We start from the raw sequence: 15,402 nt of genomic DNA on the forward strand, positions 1-15,402 counted from the left end.
TGACCCAATTGAACTGCAACTTTTCAGAACGCTGTATTTCTTTTATTTGAAAATTGATTTTATTGAATCACAAGCAAAAAATATTGGAAAACAATTAATTTTTTTGAATTCATTTTAAATTTTCGATATGTCCGCCTTGATCGTGAATTATTTTGAGTATTTGTTACATGGTTATTTTCGATATGTTCATCTGAGTAGCGATTTGTCTTCCACTGCGTCGCGGATTTCATTCAATTTGAGCCTTAAGTTTCCGAACCACTTCTACCGCAGATGTAGATTTTTTCCGACCACCAATATATCATTTTGTAACATTACTAGCTTCTTTATAAGGTGTTATGGTTCGAGACACAAAATATTTATTACACAATAAGGTGTTTCAGAGCTGTAACAATAGCCACTTTTGGTTTTCCGCTCAAATATTGGGCTATCACACTATTACATTACAATTATTATTACATTACATTATATTACAACTTTTTTTTCCAAGAAACTGAGATGCAAATGCTTCCGCAGGCTTCTATACAATTAGGCGTTTATATCATTATCATTAGGCGAAATATGGACACAACATTGTCAACGGTTCAAAAGTTATAGCAGTTTTAAGTTGGTTGCAGATCAATTAGACTACCCTGTATATTGTTACAATAAATATTATTATTTGAATATATTTAATGCAAACTACCTTAAAAATGAACAATTATCAAACAAAATTATCAAAATAAAAATAATAGAATTAAAAATTTATTTATTTAGTATCAAAAGCAATTTTTTTTTTTTAATTTTAGAACTAGCCTTGTGAATTTTTATATAGTTTGTAAGGATAGTTATCAATTTATATAATTGCTTCGTATTAAATAATAATATTTATAGCAACAACCATAATACAAACTTAACAAAATAACATTGAATTATTGCAAAGGACTACTGACCATAAGTCCTTCTGCCTTGCTTTGTTTGTTATAAAAATTAGTAACATCAACCTGTTACAACAGTTAAAATAAAAAGTAAATCAAATTTGTTATTTTTATTTAATTAAAAGAATCACCAACAAACCAAATAAAACCATTAAAATTAACAGTTAACAATAAAATGTTATTTTTTAAAAATATTGCTGGTTTGACAGAGATAACGGATAATTAAAATTCTAAAATGATTAAAAATAGTTCTGAACAATACCAAATAAATTTGTTTGCAATACGTAATTTTTCGTATTGCAAAATTTGTAGATAACAAAACTTGCGAGAAAAACATATATATGGAAAATGTTTCAGAATATTCCCACGACTCCTGGAAAACGTGTGACAGTATGCACAATCGACTGCCGTCATTCATGGCTATCTTACAGAAGCGAGTACGTGTGCTTGCAAAGAATGGGATCGTGCGTTCATTGCTCAATGCATTTATTGGAAAGTCTCTAACTTCGATTCACTTGAATGAAACACGGAAAAGTCCGTTTAATTATTAATTTAATTAGATACTTATAGAAAGAGAAGCGAATACAAAACCACAATCATGCATCTTAGTTAATTTTTTTTATTAAATTGACATGCAATCAATAATTAATTTTAGTTTAAATCGTGCGCATCTTCTGATTCCCTTGAAACCTAAATAAATAGACGGATTTGTCATACATTGCGTTACGCAAGTATTGTTGGTTTCCATCTTTTTTTTTACCCAGTTTTGATGACTTCTTCGCCTCGTTCACGTACACCTCATTCTGTTAGCTCTCGTTCAGCACCGTTCGGTGTCACAGAATTCAAATAGAGATGGACGTGCGAGAGGGAAAGAGCGCGATGGGAATAAATATTTCTGCCGCATACCGCGGCTTTTGCGCCTTGACCAAAACGAAAATTCCCATGAATAACACACTACCTTTTGTTCAATAACTATTTAATATGGATAAATGAACAAATAAATAATACAACAACAATGGCCTTGTCATTAATAAATAATACTGAAGATTTTTCTGATCTCCTAAAGGAACGGTCGTTGCGCCTGATGTGTTCCTTATAATTATTTATAATATTAATAATAACAGTATGCTAAAATTGTTATTTCTATGCAAAATAATCGATAATATTCATATGATTATTTTAATATGTAATGCATTTCTATGTTTATTAAATTATCAAACGGAAGATGTTTGTCACATTCGGTCTTAGCATATTCTTTTGTTTTGTCAACGTGTTCAAAACACTGAACATATTGTTTTCTTATTGTTTGGATTTCCACCTTTAATTTAGTAAAATAAAATATATCGATTAGTTATTTAGTTTTGTTTTTATCCCAATTTAAAAATATAAGAACAAGGTGCGCATTTCAGACATATTTTAGTGTATTAATTGCGAAAAGGCAAGAACGCTTCGCAAGCACACAAGCTTTGAAAGAAAGGCAGTGTCAAAATTGTTTTTTCAAATTTCGTTCTTGTGATTTTTCATAGAAAAATACGCAATGGCCAAATAGCCATGGCCATATAAAGGCTAATTTCGATTCAGATCGTCATACCACACGTGAGATTGCAGAGAAGCTCAATATATCGCATACATGCATTCAAAAAAGTTAAATCAGTTTGACAAAAATGTTGAATTTTCTTTCTTACTTAAAATCACTTAGTAGCCAAGTCAATAGTTGATATAGTGTATTGCCCAAATATTATAACTTTAAATATTATAAATATAACAAAATAAAACATCATACAAAACGAAACATATAAGTGAGATCAGTAAAAAAAGTGAAGGTCATATTTTTTTATTATATTCGTAAGATATTATCAAAAAAAATATAAGATGTTTAATGAACGATTAATTAATCTTAATCTGACTTTCACAAATTTATAGTTTGTTTTGAAGGAATTCTGTCAATGTTATGATGTTTCATTTCGTTAGAAGCAATTTTCGCGAAATTTTGTTTGCACTTAATTAATAAATCTAAATTCTTTGGAATTGATATTGATTGTTTTTTTAAAATTGTAAAATAGATTTAGATTTTCAAAATTGTCTCAATTCACTAAAATTTATTATCTGATGAACAGATTATATAATGAAATGTAATTAAATGATATAGTATTTTCTATTTTGCATGTTGAATGAATAAATATTTGTAATTTTTTAATAAATTTAATAACTACAATTTCTTTATTCTTTGGTTAAGCTACAAATTTCTAAAGACATTACTTTTACGACGTGTTTTGAGCACGTACGGACATACGGTGAATATAATTCCTTAAAAAAATATTGTTTTCCAAAATGTTCTACTCATACTCCGAATGTGTAAAAATAGATTTAGTTAGATTGGATTTATATTTTTTACTGCTATATCGTTTTTTCCTTATTGTAAACATTATTTACAAAATTTTGACAAAATAGTATTATTTAAATTCAAAATAATTATGTTGAAAGATAAGTAGCTTAACATAATAAGTAAAGTGGATCCTCAGATTTCGAATGTATCGGTTACCGAACAAAAAAAAGTAATAAACATGAAATATATTGTGTTGAGATTATGATATTTACAATAATGTTTTGTCATGTTTATGAGTTGATCAGAGGAAATAAAATATTTCTAGATACAGAAGAACCTCTTAAAAAATAGTAATCAACTATAATTATACCTTGATAAAATGAGAAATATTGTATTGGAATTTTAATATATACAATCATAAATTGATATGTTATTCACATTACTCAACATCTCGAAAATATTTACTGTTTATTCGGTGAAACATCTCTGGCTTTGCATGTACATATAACCAAAACAAATGATAAATCAACCTTATCTGCAGCCATGACCAGGAGTGCATTGTTATACAACAACGAAACAGTTGTTTCGTTTTGAATTAGTTTATTATTACCATGACTAATTCCATTGCTTTCGCTTCAAAACTTGTCTTATGTCTATTTTTTTCTTTCTTTTTCCTTTAGGTATTACTATTTATGTTTTGTATTTTAACAAAAAGTAACAATTGTAGTAAATGTTATATTTTTATACTTTAATTTGCGGAAATAAGGAAAGTGAAATTTAAATGCAATTACAGTTTTGTAATCGATTTCTTCGAAAAAAAAAGTCAATATAAAAAATTGTATGACACACATTCGTGACGTCAATGGAACGAGAAATTTCATCATTTCAATCGTGGTATAATGGATATGTCGATGTTAAATGGAACAACGTAAAGCAAGACACGATTCATCCGATGTGAAAACTAACACAATTGAATTGATTGTTCAAACAAAATATATTTTCTATACTATATAAAATCAACAACCAACTGTATATAAATATTATTTATAAAAAAAGACTTATAACAAAAACTTGTCTGTCAAATGTGTCTGCTGTCATCTTAAGACCCATTAAAATATTATGCGATCCATAGGTTGAGAACCGTTGGTCTACATCAGTGATTCCCAGGGGTCTATGGCAACCTGCAAGGAGTCTACGTAAGCGAAAAACAAATTTGGGGGTTTATGAAATGAAAATGGGGGTTCACGATAGTGGACCACAACATACACAGATAGTACCTATTTACTTACATTATACTATCTTATAATATAAAGACATATACATTATTTATAAAAGTACCTATGTACTAAAAAAAAATATTATATATATTTCTAAAATTGTGTAAGTTGTAGGGTGTAGGCATTCGCTTTGTGGTCGCAATACATTTTGAACATGTAAAAACCTGCACATAATGATATACCAGTATCATCTTGTCACAAGCATACGCGCAGTCCCGGAGTAAAGATCTTAATAATTATAAATATGTCCCAATATAAATAATAAATTTACAAAAAATCAATATTAAGTAAGTAGGGGATCTACTCAAAACCGAAAAACATGACAAGGGGTCTACGACACAAAAAAGTTTGGGAACCTCTGGTCTACATTATATTAAATTACTATACAATTTGTGTTAAATTTGTAATATGTTGCTTAACTTTTTGCTGCGCGGCCGTGTTGTTGTGCTGTGACTGTGATTGTTTATAATATATTTTTTGATGACATCTGTCACCTTGCGTCAAATGTGACAGCTGTCATTTCGCGACCCATTAAACATTTTATGCAACCTATAGTTACCGTTAGTCTATATTCTACTAAAGTACTATAAATTGGTAAGATTCCATCACTTATCAAAGAATTATCCTCCACGCAGATTGCTTAACTATCGTATCTTATCAAACTTATATTAATTCAAATTAAAAAATATGAATGATAAAATGTTTTAATTTAAAAAAGAATTAGCAAATTTGTCTAATTAAAACAAACGAATCAAAGTAATAGTAATTTTAAAATGAAACAAATGAATACTAATGACCGTCTTCAATCGAGGCATAATTACATTTGAAGCGTGCTTAATGAGTTTCAGTTATTTTGAAACTTTCGCCAATACCAGTTGATTTATATATATCGCAATTATTTTGCGGAAGTAATTCGAAATACTTAAGGATCGGGCCACCGGAACGCTTCCTTCTTCAACAAAAATTTAACACTGTTTCTCATTGTAAAATGCATTCTCTTCCTCGAATTTAACAAGACCACATGTTTCAATTCAATCTTCATGCTCGTTCTTCACACAGCGCTATGCGCGTTCTTCGCTAATTAGAGGAAATTGCGGCACTAACTCAAGATGATGATGATGATGATCATCGGGATGATGAACAAGTGCGTCGACTTATACGTTTCGTGTAATTTGTTATCGTTTACGAGCGCCTCTGTTAACTGGCTCCGATCTCCTACTGCTCCTTTTTTCTTTCTTTTGATTAACCTTGTGCAGACCAGAAGGAATTCAGAGACAAGCCGTGACTCATTCATCTCCGGCGACCAACGTGGAATTACAGAGCATCTATTATTCAGTCCTTCCACTACTTTCCTACTTTGCGTTAATCGAACTGCAAACAATTTCTACGCAAATCTGTCTCTGTTTGTCTCATCGATTAACAATTCTTAACACAATTTCAATGAAAAAAGAGAGTTTCATGTATTTTTCCAAAACAAATTTTAGGTATCTTTATACATTTTTAAATTTATATTTTATTGGATAATTACTTATCACAAATAGTTGAAGTATGAAAATGTTTACTCTTCGATAAGTTAGCTAGTTATTTCATATAATAGGAGTTACGATTACATACAGTAAGACCTCGTTTAACGCTGATTAGCTATAACATGGTTTTCTGAAAACCTTAAACATTTACCCGGATTTCAAATTAATCCCGAACACGTAGCCCTGTGCTTCCCCAGAATCGATGCTTGTTTAATATGTAGATGATATTAAGGAGTTATAATATCTTATCATTAGGTATAGTTTGTATATAAATCTGAATTATAAATTGGAAATTAATATGCTTTTGATCCTTGATTGAGTAAATTTAAGATCGCGCTTGAGATTAGGTATGTAATCTTTTCCCGGTGGATAGTTACCATTATGATGATTTTTTATTTTTTTTATTTGTTGTCGTCTTGTAGGTTAACTTCGGCAGTATATTAATGCTCTGCGATTCCACTATTTCCTTTCACTGTGAATCTGCTGCTATCCTTAACACTGTAATTGTCCATCGACTTGGCTGAAGGGTGAAGGTCCATATGCTGAATCTCATTCATTTCATTGTCCATCTGTGATGAACGATGGCCCTATTTCTGCAAGCACCGAGAGAGCTCACAAAAGGCCTGGGTTGACCAGTATTTGAACTTACGCCCACTAGCTCGTGGGTAGGGCGACTTATCCATTCGGCTATTAGTCGCCCGGGACATACGTAAATGGAACAAATTTTCCATAGCATCATTTCCCTTTTTTTGCATCGCGCAATTTACTAAATAATAAGTGGAATTAATAAATACACGGAATTGCACTGGAAGTTTCACTTTTGCCGCAGCACAAATTAATTATTCCATAACGGAATCGCTCGGATAATTTCTATAGCAGCAAAGAAAAAGGAACCGCTTTTTTTACTTTCCCAGGTATTTGGACCACCTAGCTTTACGATGCATCCATAGCTATTATGTAAGACGTTGAGATTTTTTCTTAAATATAGGTTTATCTTCGAACACTTATAATGATATTATTGCGTGCTGTTGCGTAAAATAATGAGGTCAAATTATAATCTAGTATTTTAATTTAAGATTATTTTAGTTACATTTTTGTTATTGTGTTGGACCCGCACTATGATCGAGACAGTACAATCGCTTCGGGTACAAAAATTTAAAACCAAATATATCTCGGTTTCCAAAAACAATTTCGGTATCCGAACAGATAAATTATATACGTACCAATTAAAAATAATTGTGTATAATACAATTTCAACTACTAGTGCAGTGTCATACTATTTTCCAATGAATCATATCTATATATGAAAAAAGTGGTTAGGTATTTCTAGTTATTTGCATTTATTTATAACAACATTAGTTTCGTATAATATAATTAACTATATCAATTTGATACACAGTACGCGTGTCAATATGATCTTAATAATTTACATTATTTTTTAAATAAATAGGTTAGGTTACTGATGAATTTTCCGTCTTCACAAACAAGTCTTTGTCCATTCAACAACTTATGTCACTAAGTACCTTTCACTGTTTTTTTTAGATGATTATAAACTATTTATGTTTTGTACACTTTTTGTGAGATCTATTGTAGTTTAATTAAATCATAGTACCTCCCTAATCGCTTTTGAGCTACTGCAAGTGATGTTTAGATTTAAAAAAAGATTTATTTGCGTGTATGTGTTTGTGAGTTTTTCTCTAATATATACTTTTATTTTTTCTTTAATTAACGCAAAACTAGAGCTTGTTATCTGTTTTTCTTTACTTTGCTCTGTAGATAGATTGCTTCATAAAATAATAAAAAATATGCAGTTTTAAGATAATCCACTTAATCTGAATGAAAATAATGTAATTTATTACATTTTTTTCTAATTTTCCCAAAAAACAAACAATAAACATTATTATAGTAGATATATTATTAAACAATAAAATTTAAAAAAGCACATACTTTTAGATAAAAACAAAAATCCTTTCCTATTTTCCTATTAATGACAAAATCTAAATTAATTATAAACTAGCAATAACAAACTCTCGAAATGGATAATTATAAATGAAAAAAAAAATGCTTTTGGTATATGTTGTTAATGGAAATGCATTCTATAATAATAGTTTACAATAGTTTCATTAACGTATAATTACTTCTATTCACATTGTTTAAATTTCATTTTAAGAAATTTCTATGAGAAAAATAACAACTTAAGAAGAAATGTAATTTCATTAAACAAATTTCCATTTTGTGAAAGAACGATGGCGAACGATTCGTGAAGACAGGAACTACCTGTAATTTAAGACCTTGTACAATGTATTACTGAGGAATGCAGATGCTCAACACATTAGGAAGGTCGGTATTAAGTTTTCAACTATATCATTTATTGTGACAAAGAAAATAAATAATAAAAACAAACTTTCAGAGAATGTAACATCTATATATATCCCAAGAGCAAATTGAATTACAAATAAAATGATAGGTAATTGAATATAAGAATTAGTGTTTAATTAATGACAATAAAAATATTTATTTTAACAGTCTCATATAAACAAATGCAAAAATTCAAAAATATTTTATCTCAGCTTATTTTTTTTCTAGGATAATCAAGGTTAAATTAATTTATCTGAAAATTGTTCCTATAGAATTTACAAAATTTTTGTAATACTTACATAATGGATTAATTTATTTGACTAAGGGTAAGCAATGCAACATCAATAAGAATCTGAAAAAAAATCTTCATTATTTATTTTGTAAACAATGTACATATTTTTAGTAAACTTTTTTTTTAATATAAAGAATATTGGTATTTTTGCATGTTATTATAAAAAATACCTTTATTGGCATATCTAGGAACAAAGTTGGTAAATAAATAAATATTATAAATATGTTTTTTTTTCTTTTAAAAGTGATAAATATTTTATATTAACAAAAATGAATTTAGGCGAGAGTTTTTTACGCGTACATTAGGACACAATTTACGCGGTATTTACTTACATAGCCAAACTCACTATTACAATTGCATAAAATAATGCATATACTTATTTTAAATCAATTATATATTTTCCATAAAAAAAGGGGCTATATGGGGGATGTGGCATTCTTTCCCAATGATTTTCCAAAGTTACCAAAGATGTGTGAGAATTTGCATTCTTTTGGTGAAACGAATTGCCAATTCTTTGATTTCTTTCTCCAGTTTGAAGTTTTTGACAGTAGACATATGAATTGCTAGTTTGGTTCCGTGGATGTAGCTTAAAATACACAACACCTTTGTAATCTTAAGAAATTGATAGCAAGATCTTTTTTGATGAAATTCATCTTTCAATGTGATTTATGCTGGTTCATCACGCTTGGATCATGATCTTTTTCGATTTATGTTATTGTAAATGATCCAGTTTTCATCACCAATAATGATTCATTATTAACGAGTCCAAGAGCTTTAAGTGATTTTTAGATGTTGTGTGTGATATAATTATCATCTCTGTAATCTCTTGCCAAGTTACAAAGATCCGATACAATTATTACATTCATTACAGTAGATCAACCCGAACGTTTGTTATCTTCGAGTGAAAAAACTGCAAGACGGATTTTTTTAAACCAATTCTGATACGTGCAACAAAAATTATAAACTTCTCTTTGTGAGCCTGAGCAGCATTATTACATTTACGGAAATATTGTTTTCTCAAAAAATGATTTTATTCTTTTTATGTCTAATTTATATTATTAGGAATTATACCATACTTTTATATAAACAATGTTATTGTGAATAAAACAAAATATAAAATAATAATAATTTTAATTGTTGGTTAGCAATAATTAGGTTACGTATAACTAGGTTATGATAGATAATATGGTTAACTAGGTTTACAAAACGATAAATTCTGTAGGTTTTGTCAAGTTAGATATTTTGTTTTGATAACTTGTAAAAAAGCAATATAAAATATTCTCTATTTATACTTCAATTCTCAAACTATTATCATTTACTGATTATTTCACGTTATTTTTATTTTTGTTCTATTGTAAATAATAACATTAAATCAATTAATTACAAATACTTGTTTTCTCATTATTTTCCATAATAAATTGAACTTAAAATATTTTATAGAAACATTTTACTGAAAATCTTTAAAATCAAATCTTATCCTGGAATATATTATGTTCGAAGTTCGAAAGTTCACTGTACAGTAAAACCTCGATTAACGCTGATTTGCTATAACCTTAAAAGAGCTCAAAATTTACCCGGATTAAAATTATTGCGACATTTCATTGATTCGTATATAATACGATTATTACCGAACACAGTACTTGCCCAGAATCTATGATTGTTTGAGATGTAGATGAATAGGGTATTAAGGAGTTACTGCAGGTATCTGATGAGGGCCTTACTAACAACGAACTGGCAGAACCAGGAATTCAAGAACACGAAAATAGTGATTCTGAAGACGATGAACCAGAAGAACTTGCAACAAATTTTCTTAGAAAAAGTTTAGAAACGATAACTGAAAGTTTTGAACAAATTGTAGCAAATAATTCAAATTTTGACAGGAATGTAAAAGCAAGAAGAGGAGTTTTGAGTGCGATCGCCTGCTACTTGATGAAAAAAAAAAGAAAGCAATAAATGACTAGACGATTTTATCGCCAAAAAATATAAAATATCAGAAGAACCAGAATCTTAACTTAATATTTCTGTGGGTAAATGTTTGTGTTATATAATACATATATTATAATGTAAGTTACTATAAATACAACTTAAAATTAAAGTAAAATTTGTTTATTTTAGGTCGCGTCTTCCCATTTCCATATTTGCTATGTGTTCTATGTTCAAAAACGCATCTAAAGCGCTAAACGAGGTCTCACTGTATATGATTTATAAGTATAATTCAAGGTTATATGATACAACATCAATTGCCGCTTCTTCGGTTCAACACTGGTTATTAGTAATTACGCAACCGCGGCATTCCTTAGTGCTTTATCGAAAGATTCTTCTACTAGATACAAATACTAACAGCGTTCACGTGTGGCCGAGAGTGTAATATAAAAAATAAAATAAAGAAACCGGTCACAGGTAAAAGCTCATAAGTTACAATTATAAGAGATATTTTTTGGGTGCGGGCCTGTGCCGGTCCGAACAGGTCGGCCTTCGCCAAATGAAACGACTTGAAAACAGTACAGAAACAGAATTTTCCTCGTCCATCGCACAACTCTGTTTCGCTTAACGTCGCCTGATAAGGCAGATGAGATGTGTATGTTTTGTAAGCAAATTGACCGCATTTCGCCTGCACATACATAGCCAAGATGCACGACTGAAAAGATGCTGCCGCCGTTTGTGTGTATGTGTGTGTATGTTAGTGAACCGGATTTCTCTTTGAAAATTATTATCTCCTCTCTCATTCCGGACACGCTTCAATAATTCTCCGAATGCCAGAAGCGCATGCAAATTAATTTCGTGGAGAAAGAGAAAAATGGAAGGAAGAGATGATGCGTTATTATTGTTCCGTATGTCGAAAAAAGAATACTTGGAAGAAAAAGAAAGTAAAAGCGACGACGGGGAGGAAGTCTCCTTTTGTTGTCTTGTCTCGTTCATTGTTTTTGTCGTTTAAAATTCAAATTCAAAAAACAAATATCATTTTTTTTATGCATTTTGTCGTCTGTCAAGACCAAACAACATATTTGTGATTTCTGTTATTCCTGGCGCACCTAATAATTGTACTTTATACAAATTGTGTTTATATTGTTATTTAACTTTATAAGTATTATTATCTTAACTATATCATTAATGATATCCATAACTTCCTGGTTATACATAACTTCCATGGCATCCATACCATCAATAATATCCATGACATCCATGATATCCATAACATTGTTGACATCCTTAACTTTCATGACACCAATGCCATTCATGATATCCATCACATGCATCACATTCATAACATCTACAACATCCACGATATCCATAACTTCCTTGACATTCATAATTTCCATGACATCAATCTATGGTATCCATGACTTCCATGACATCCTTAACTTTCATGACATTCATCACATGACATCTGTGACATTCATAATATCCATTCGTAATAAGAAAAAAGCTTTCTGTCGTTACTTCTGTGATCGCAGATATTAAAGGATTAGTAAATAAATAATATATAAATATAAAAAATGTAATATCTGTTTTGATTACCTACAATTGTAGATAAATTTAAAATATTAGAAATATTGTTTTGATAAATATTTAAAAAAATTGGAAAGTCGCAATAATCTGATACTTGTGTATTAAACGTTGGTGTGGTATGGGTGCCAGATGACTGCAATTTAAAAAGTACATTTATAAATCTGTCGAGTAGCATAAAGCATAAGTAAAGGTCATTAATACCATTTCATTAAAAATGCAAATGTTCGTTATTACTCGTTTATATTTTGTAAAGAAACGAACAAATATTAATTTAAATAATTAAAATAAATCACTTTGGTCGATAGCCAAATAATAAAATATAATGCGGTTAATCAGTTCTGCCAATATCCTGGACTGTTTGAAACCGGAACGGAAATTTTCAAACCTGACTATTGTAAATCCGGACTGATTGAAGCCACACTGTGCAAGGTATTACAGATATATTAATATTATTGTATGTTACAAGTAAAACGTATTTGCATTCATATTTATTTGAAAATAGAACTTGTTATTCTTTAATTTGTGGACTTTAATTTGTTGACAGTTTCATGGATAGATAAAACTATTAAGTAAATTTCAATGCAATCTTCTATAAAAGCACATTATTTTATATTTTTTTATAAGATTCTATTGAAACTCATTATACAACTGTGTTAGTAGTTTATTTTGAAAATATTCATAATAAAAATTTTGATAAGAAAAATATAGTTTTTAAAATGTGAAATGTGAAATATGAAACGCAATATTATTAAAGTTGTAAAACAATCATATATTTATTTATATGATTCACAGCTTCAAATTTCTTGTTTAATTTTATGACTTGTTTTTATCATTAATGAAAAAATGTTGATAACAGCTATATACGAGATAGTATCATGCTTGAGTCATTTTAGTTTGATTCACTCTTCATTTTTTAAGTAATCATTTTATCTGAAATAGGTTGGTTTCCAAATAACGACTTTTTACTTTTAATGATCATCTCAAGTTTCATTATAATGAAAATAAATTAACTAAATGATCTTAAAACTATATTCACTATAGTCCGGTTTGAAAATGTCACAACAAATTATTTTTTATCTCTTTGAGGCGCTAGAAATTCCTAAACTCTTATTTATCCATAACTGAATCAGACAACTTCGACATCCAAATTAACATTGGATAGTATGGACTATCAAGATTAGTAATTCCTCTTTCCCATACATTTTCTAGACAATTATAATACTACTAGGCATGTTCAAAAGTTGGGACATTGCGTGTACTGTCCCTCAAAAAGTTAATTGAGTAAAATGAATATCAATCCTAATAAAATACTACACAAAATTATTTGGTTTACAAGGACCTGATTCTGCTTTTATTATTAAGGAAAAGCTGATTACCCAGACTATGTGAGGTATTGTATTTATTTCGTATATTCTATAATAATATATGTGGAGGATATTGTCATCTAAAAAAACTTAAATAACTTTATATATTTTAAACTAAATTCAGTAAAATACATTTTGTGGTCTATTAAACAAATGTAATTTAAAGATTTGGTAATTTCATTAAACTCTTTAGACGACGCTCCATTTATCTAGTTTGTATTTAACACATCTATTATGCTTAGTCAATGACTGGAACTATTCAATTGTTTCGATGAAGATTTATGTCAAATCATTTATGTCTTTGTAATAGTTTTTTTTTATTTTCCGCATAGATGGATTAATTAAATTAACTATATACAAATAATCAAACTATCTCTTTAGAAAAACAAATAGTAATACAAAATTATTATTTTTGTTTTTCAAAATTCAGAAAAAAACCACTAAATTCAAGATTGCATTGATGTCTATTTTCAGATTGACTATTCATTGAGTTGTCAATCCTTCACAATTCATCAACTAAATGTCTTCAGAGAAAATAGTAGCTTAAACATTCTCAAGAGAATTGAATAGCTGTATGGTTTAGCTTTTCTATTCAAGAATAAATAGACAAACTGCGCATTCATGATTGAAGAAGTTGAATGAAAAGGAGGAAAAGTAGATGTTTTTATTTTGTAAATCAGTCATGAATATGAAAAAAAGCAAAGAATTGAACATATTTTTAATATTAACAACAAATTGACAAAAAAATATATAAATATGAACTAACAAAAATTATGAATTAATAACATCAAAATAAACAATAAAAAAATAAAAGAAATATTATTTAAATGTTACATACACATACAAATGATTATTAATTACTTAAATTTAATAAAAAAAAATGAATTTGTAATTGATGTTCTTATTTAGGTGCTTATAATAAGAAGTTATTTGTACTTTATAATTATGAATACAAGTAAAAAAAAAGGTTAAATTTACAGTATTTATGTTATCTCGTATTTCGGATATTCTTATATATTTTCAAAAAAAGGTGAACGTCTATTTACGAAAGTGCTAAATCAATGAAAACGAATTTTAGCACCTTAAGTGCTAAAAAAATTGCATCCGTTTTCATTGTTGTAATTTAATATATTTTAGAAACTGAAAATATATGATTAATCAGTGTAAATTATCAATTAGTACATAGACTTTAGAGATTTTAATCAAAATAGAATAATAATAAATAAAAGGATTCATTACGCAATCAACAAAAAATACATTGGATAATAGGATAATTCACCAATTACTTTTATCATGAACTGAAAACGAAACCTTTATAATTATACCCTCAAACAAACATAATGTTGTCTCCTCAAATTGTCACTTCATTTACTTACTATATTTACTATATTATGTATGACTGATATTATATAGTATGGATATAATTTAGTTATTTAGTTCTTACCAATGAAAAATTTAAAGTTTAGTTTTTAAAACGTTGTTGCCTTGATTATTTATTTTTATTTTGCTTATTTCTCACATAACTTCGGTTCGTTTAAAATTCATGAAATATGATTTAAATTATGTATGTCTAATTGAAAACAGAAGAACTTTTCCTTTCAATCGTGTATTTTTTTTTCTATTTCGATTTAAATAGTAAGAAAACGGTTCACATAATAAGCATTTAAGATGAATGGAGATGAACAGAGAACGGTTCCCTGGGACAGCGACGTCTCCAATTAAAACGTCATTTCCGTCACGGCGTGCAGACAATGAATGGATGGATCGAAGGAAAGAAGAATAGAGGAGAGGTACGTGCATTATAAAACGGGTGCGAATATTCATTATTTTCGCAA

General features: G+C 28.7%; 1 protein-coding gene across 1 annotated transcript in view; it reads right to left on the bottom strand.

Annotated features, from left to right (window-relative positions):
- LOC108561925 overlaps window positions 1-15,402 on the bottom strand; it is a 74,651-nt gene that overhangs the window by 45,766 nt on the left and 13,483 nt on the right. Inside the window, exon 2 of the mRNA XM_017920074.1 lies at window positions 8,701-8,753. Coding sequence (XP_017775563.1) covers window positions 8,701-8,702 — 2 coding nt within the window. The 5' untranslated portion in view covers window positions 8,703-8,753. The remainder of the gene's footprint in view (window positions 1-8,700; window positions 8,754-15,402) is intronic.

This window comes from Nicrophorus vespilloides, unplaced genomic scaffold, assembly GCF_001412225.1.
Source record: "Nicrophorus vespilloides isolate i.1.1-1 unplaced genomic scaffold, Nicve_v1.0, whole genome shotgun sequence".
NCBI classification, from domain to species: Eukaryota; Metazoa; Arthropoda; class Insecta; order Coleoptera; family Silphidae; genus Nicrophorus; species Nicrophorus vespilloides.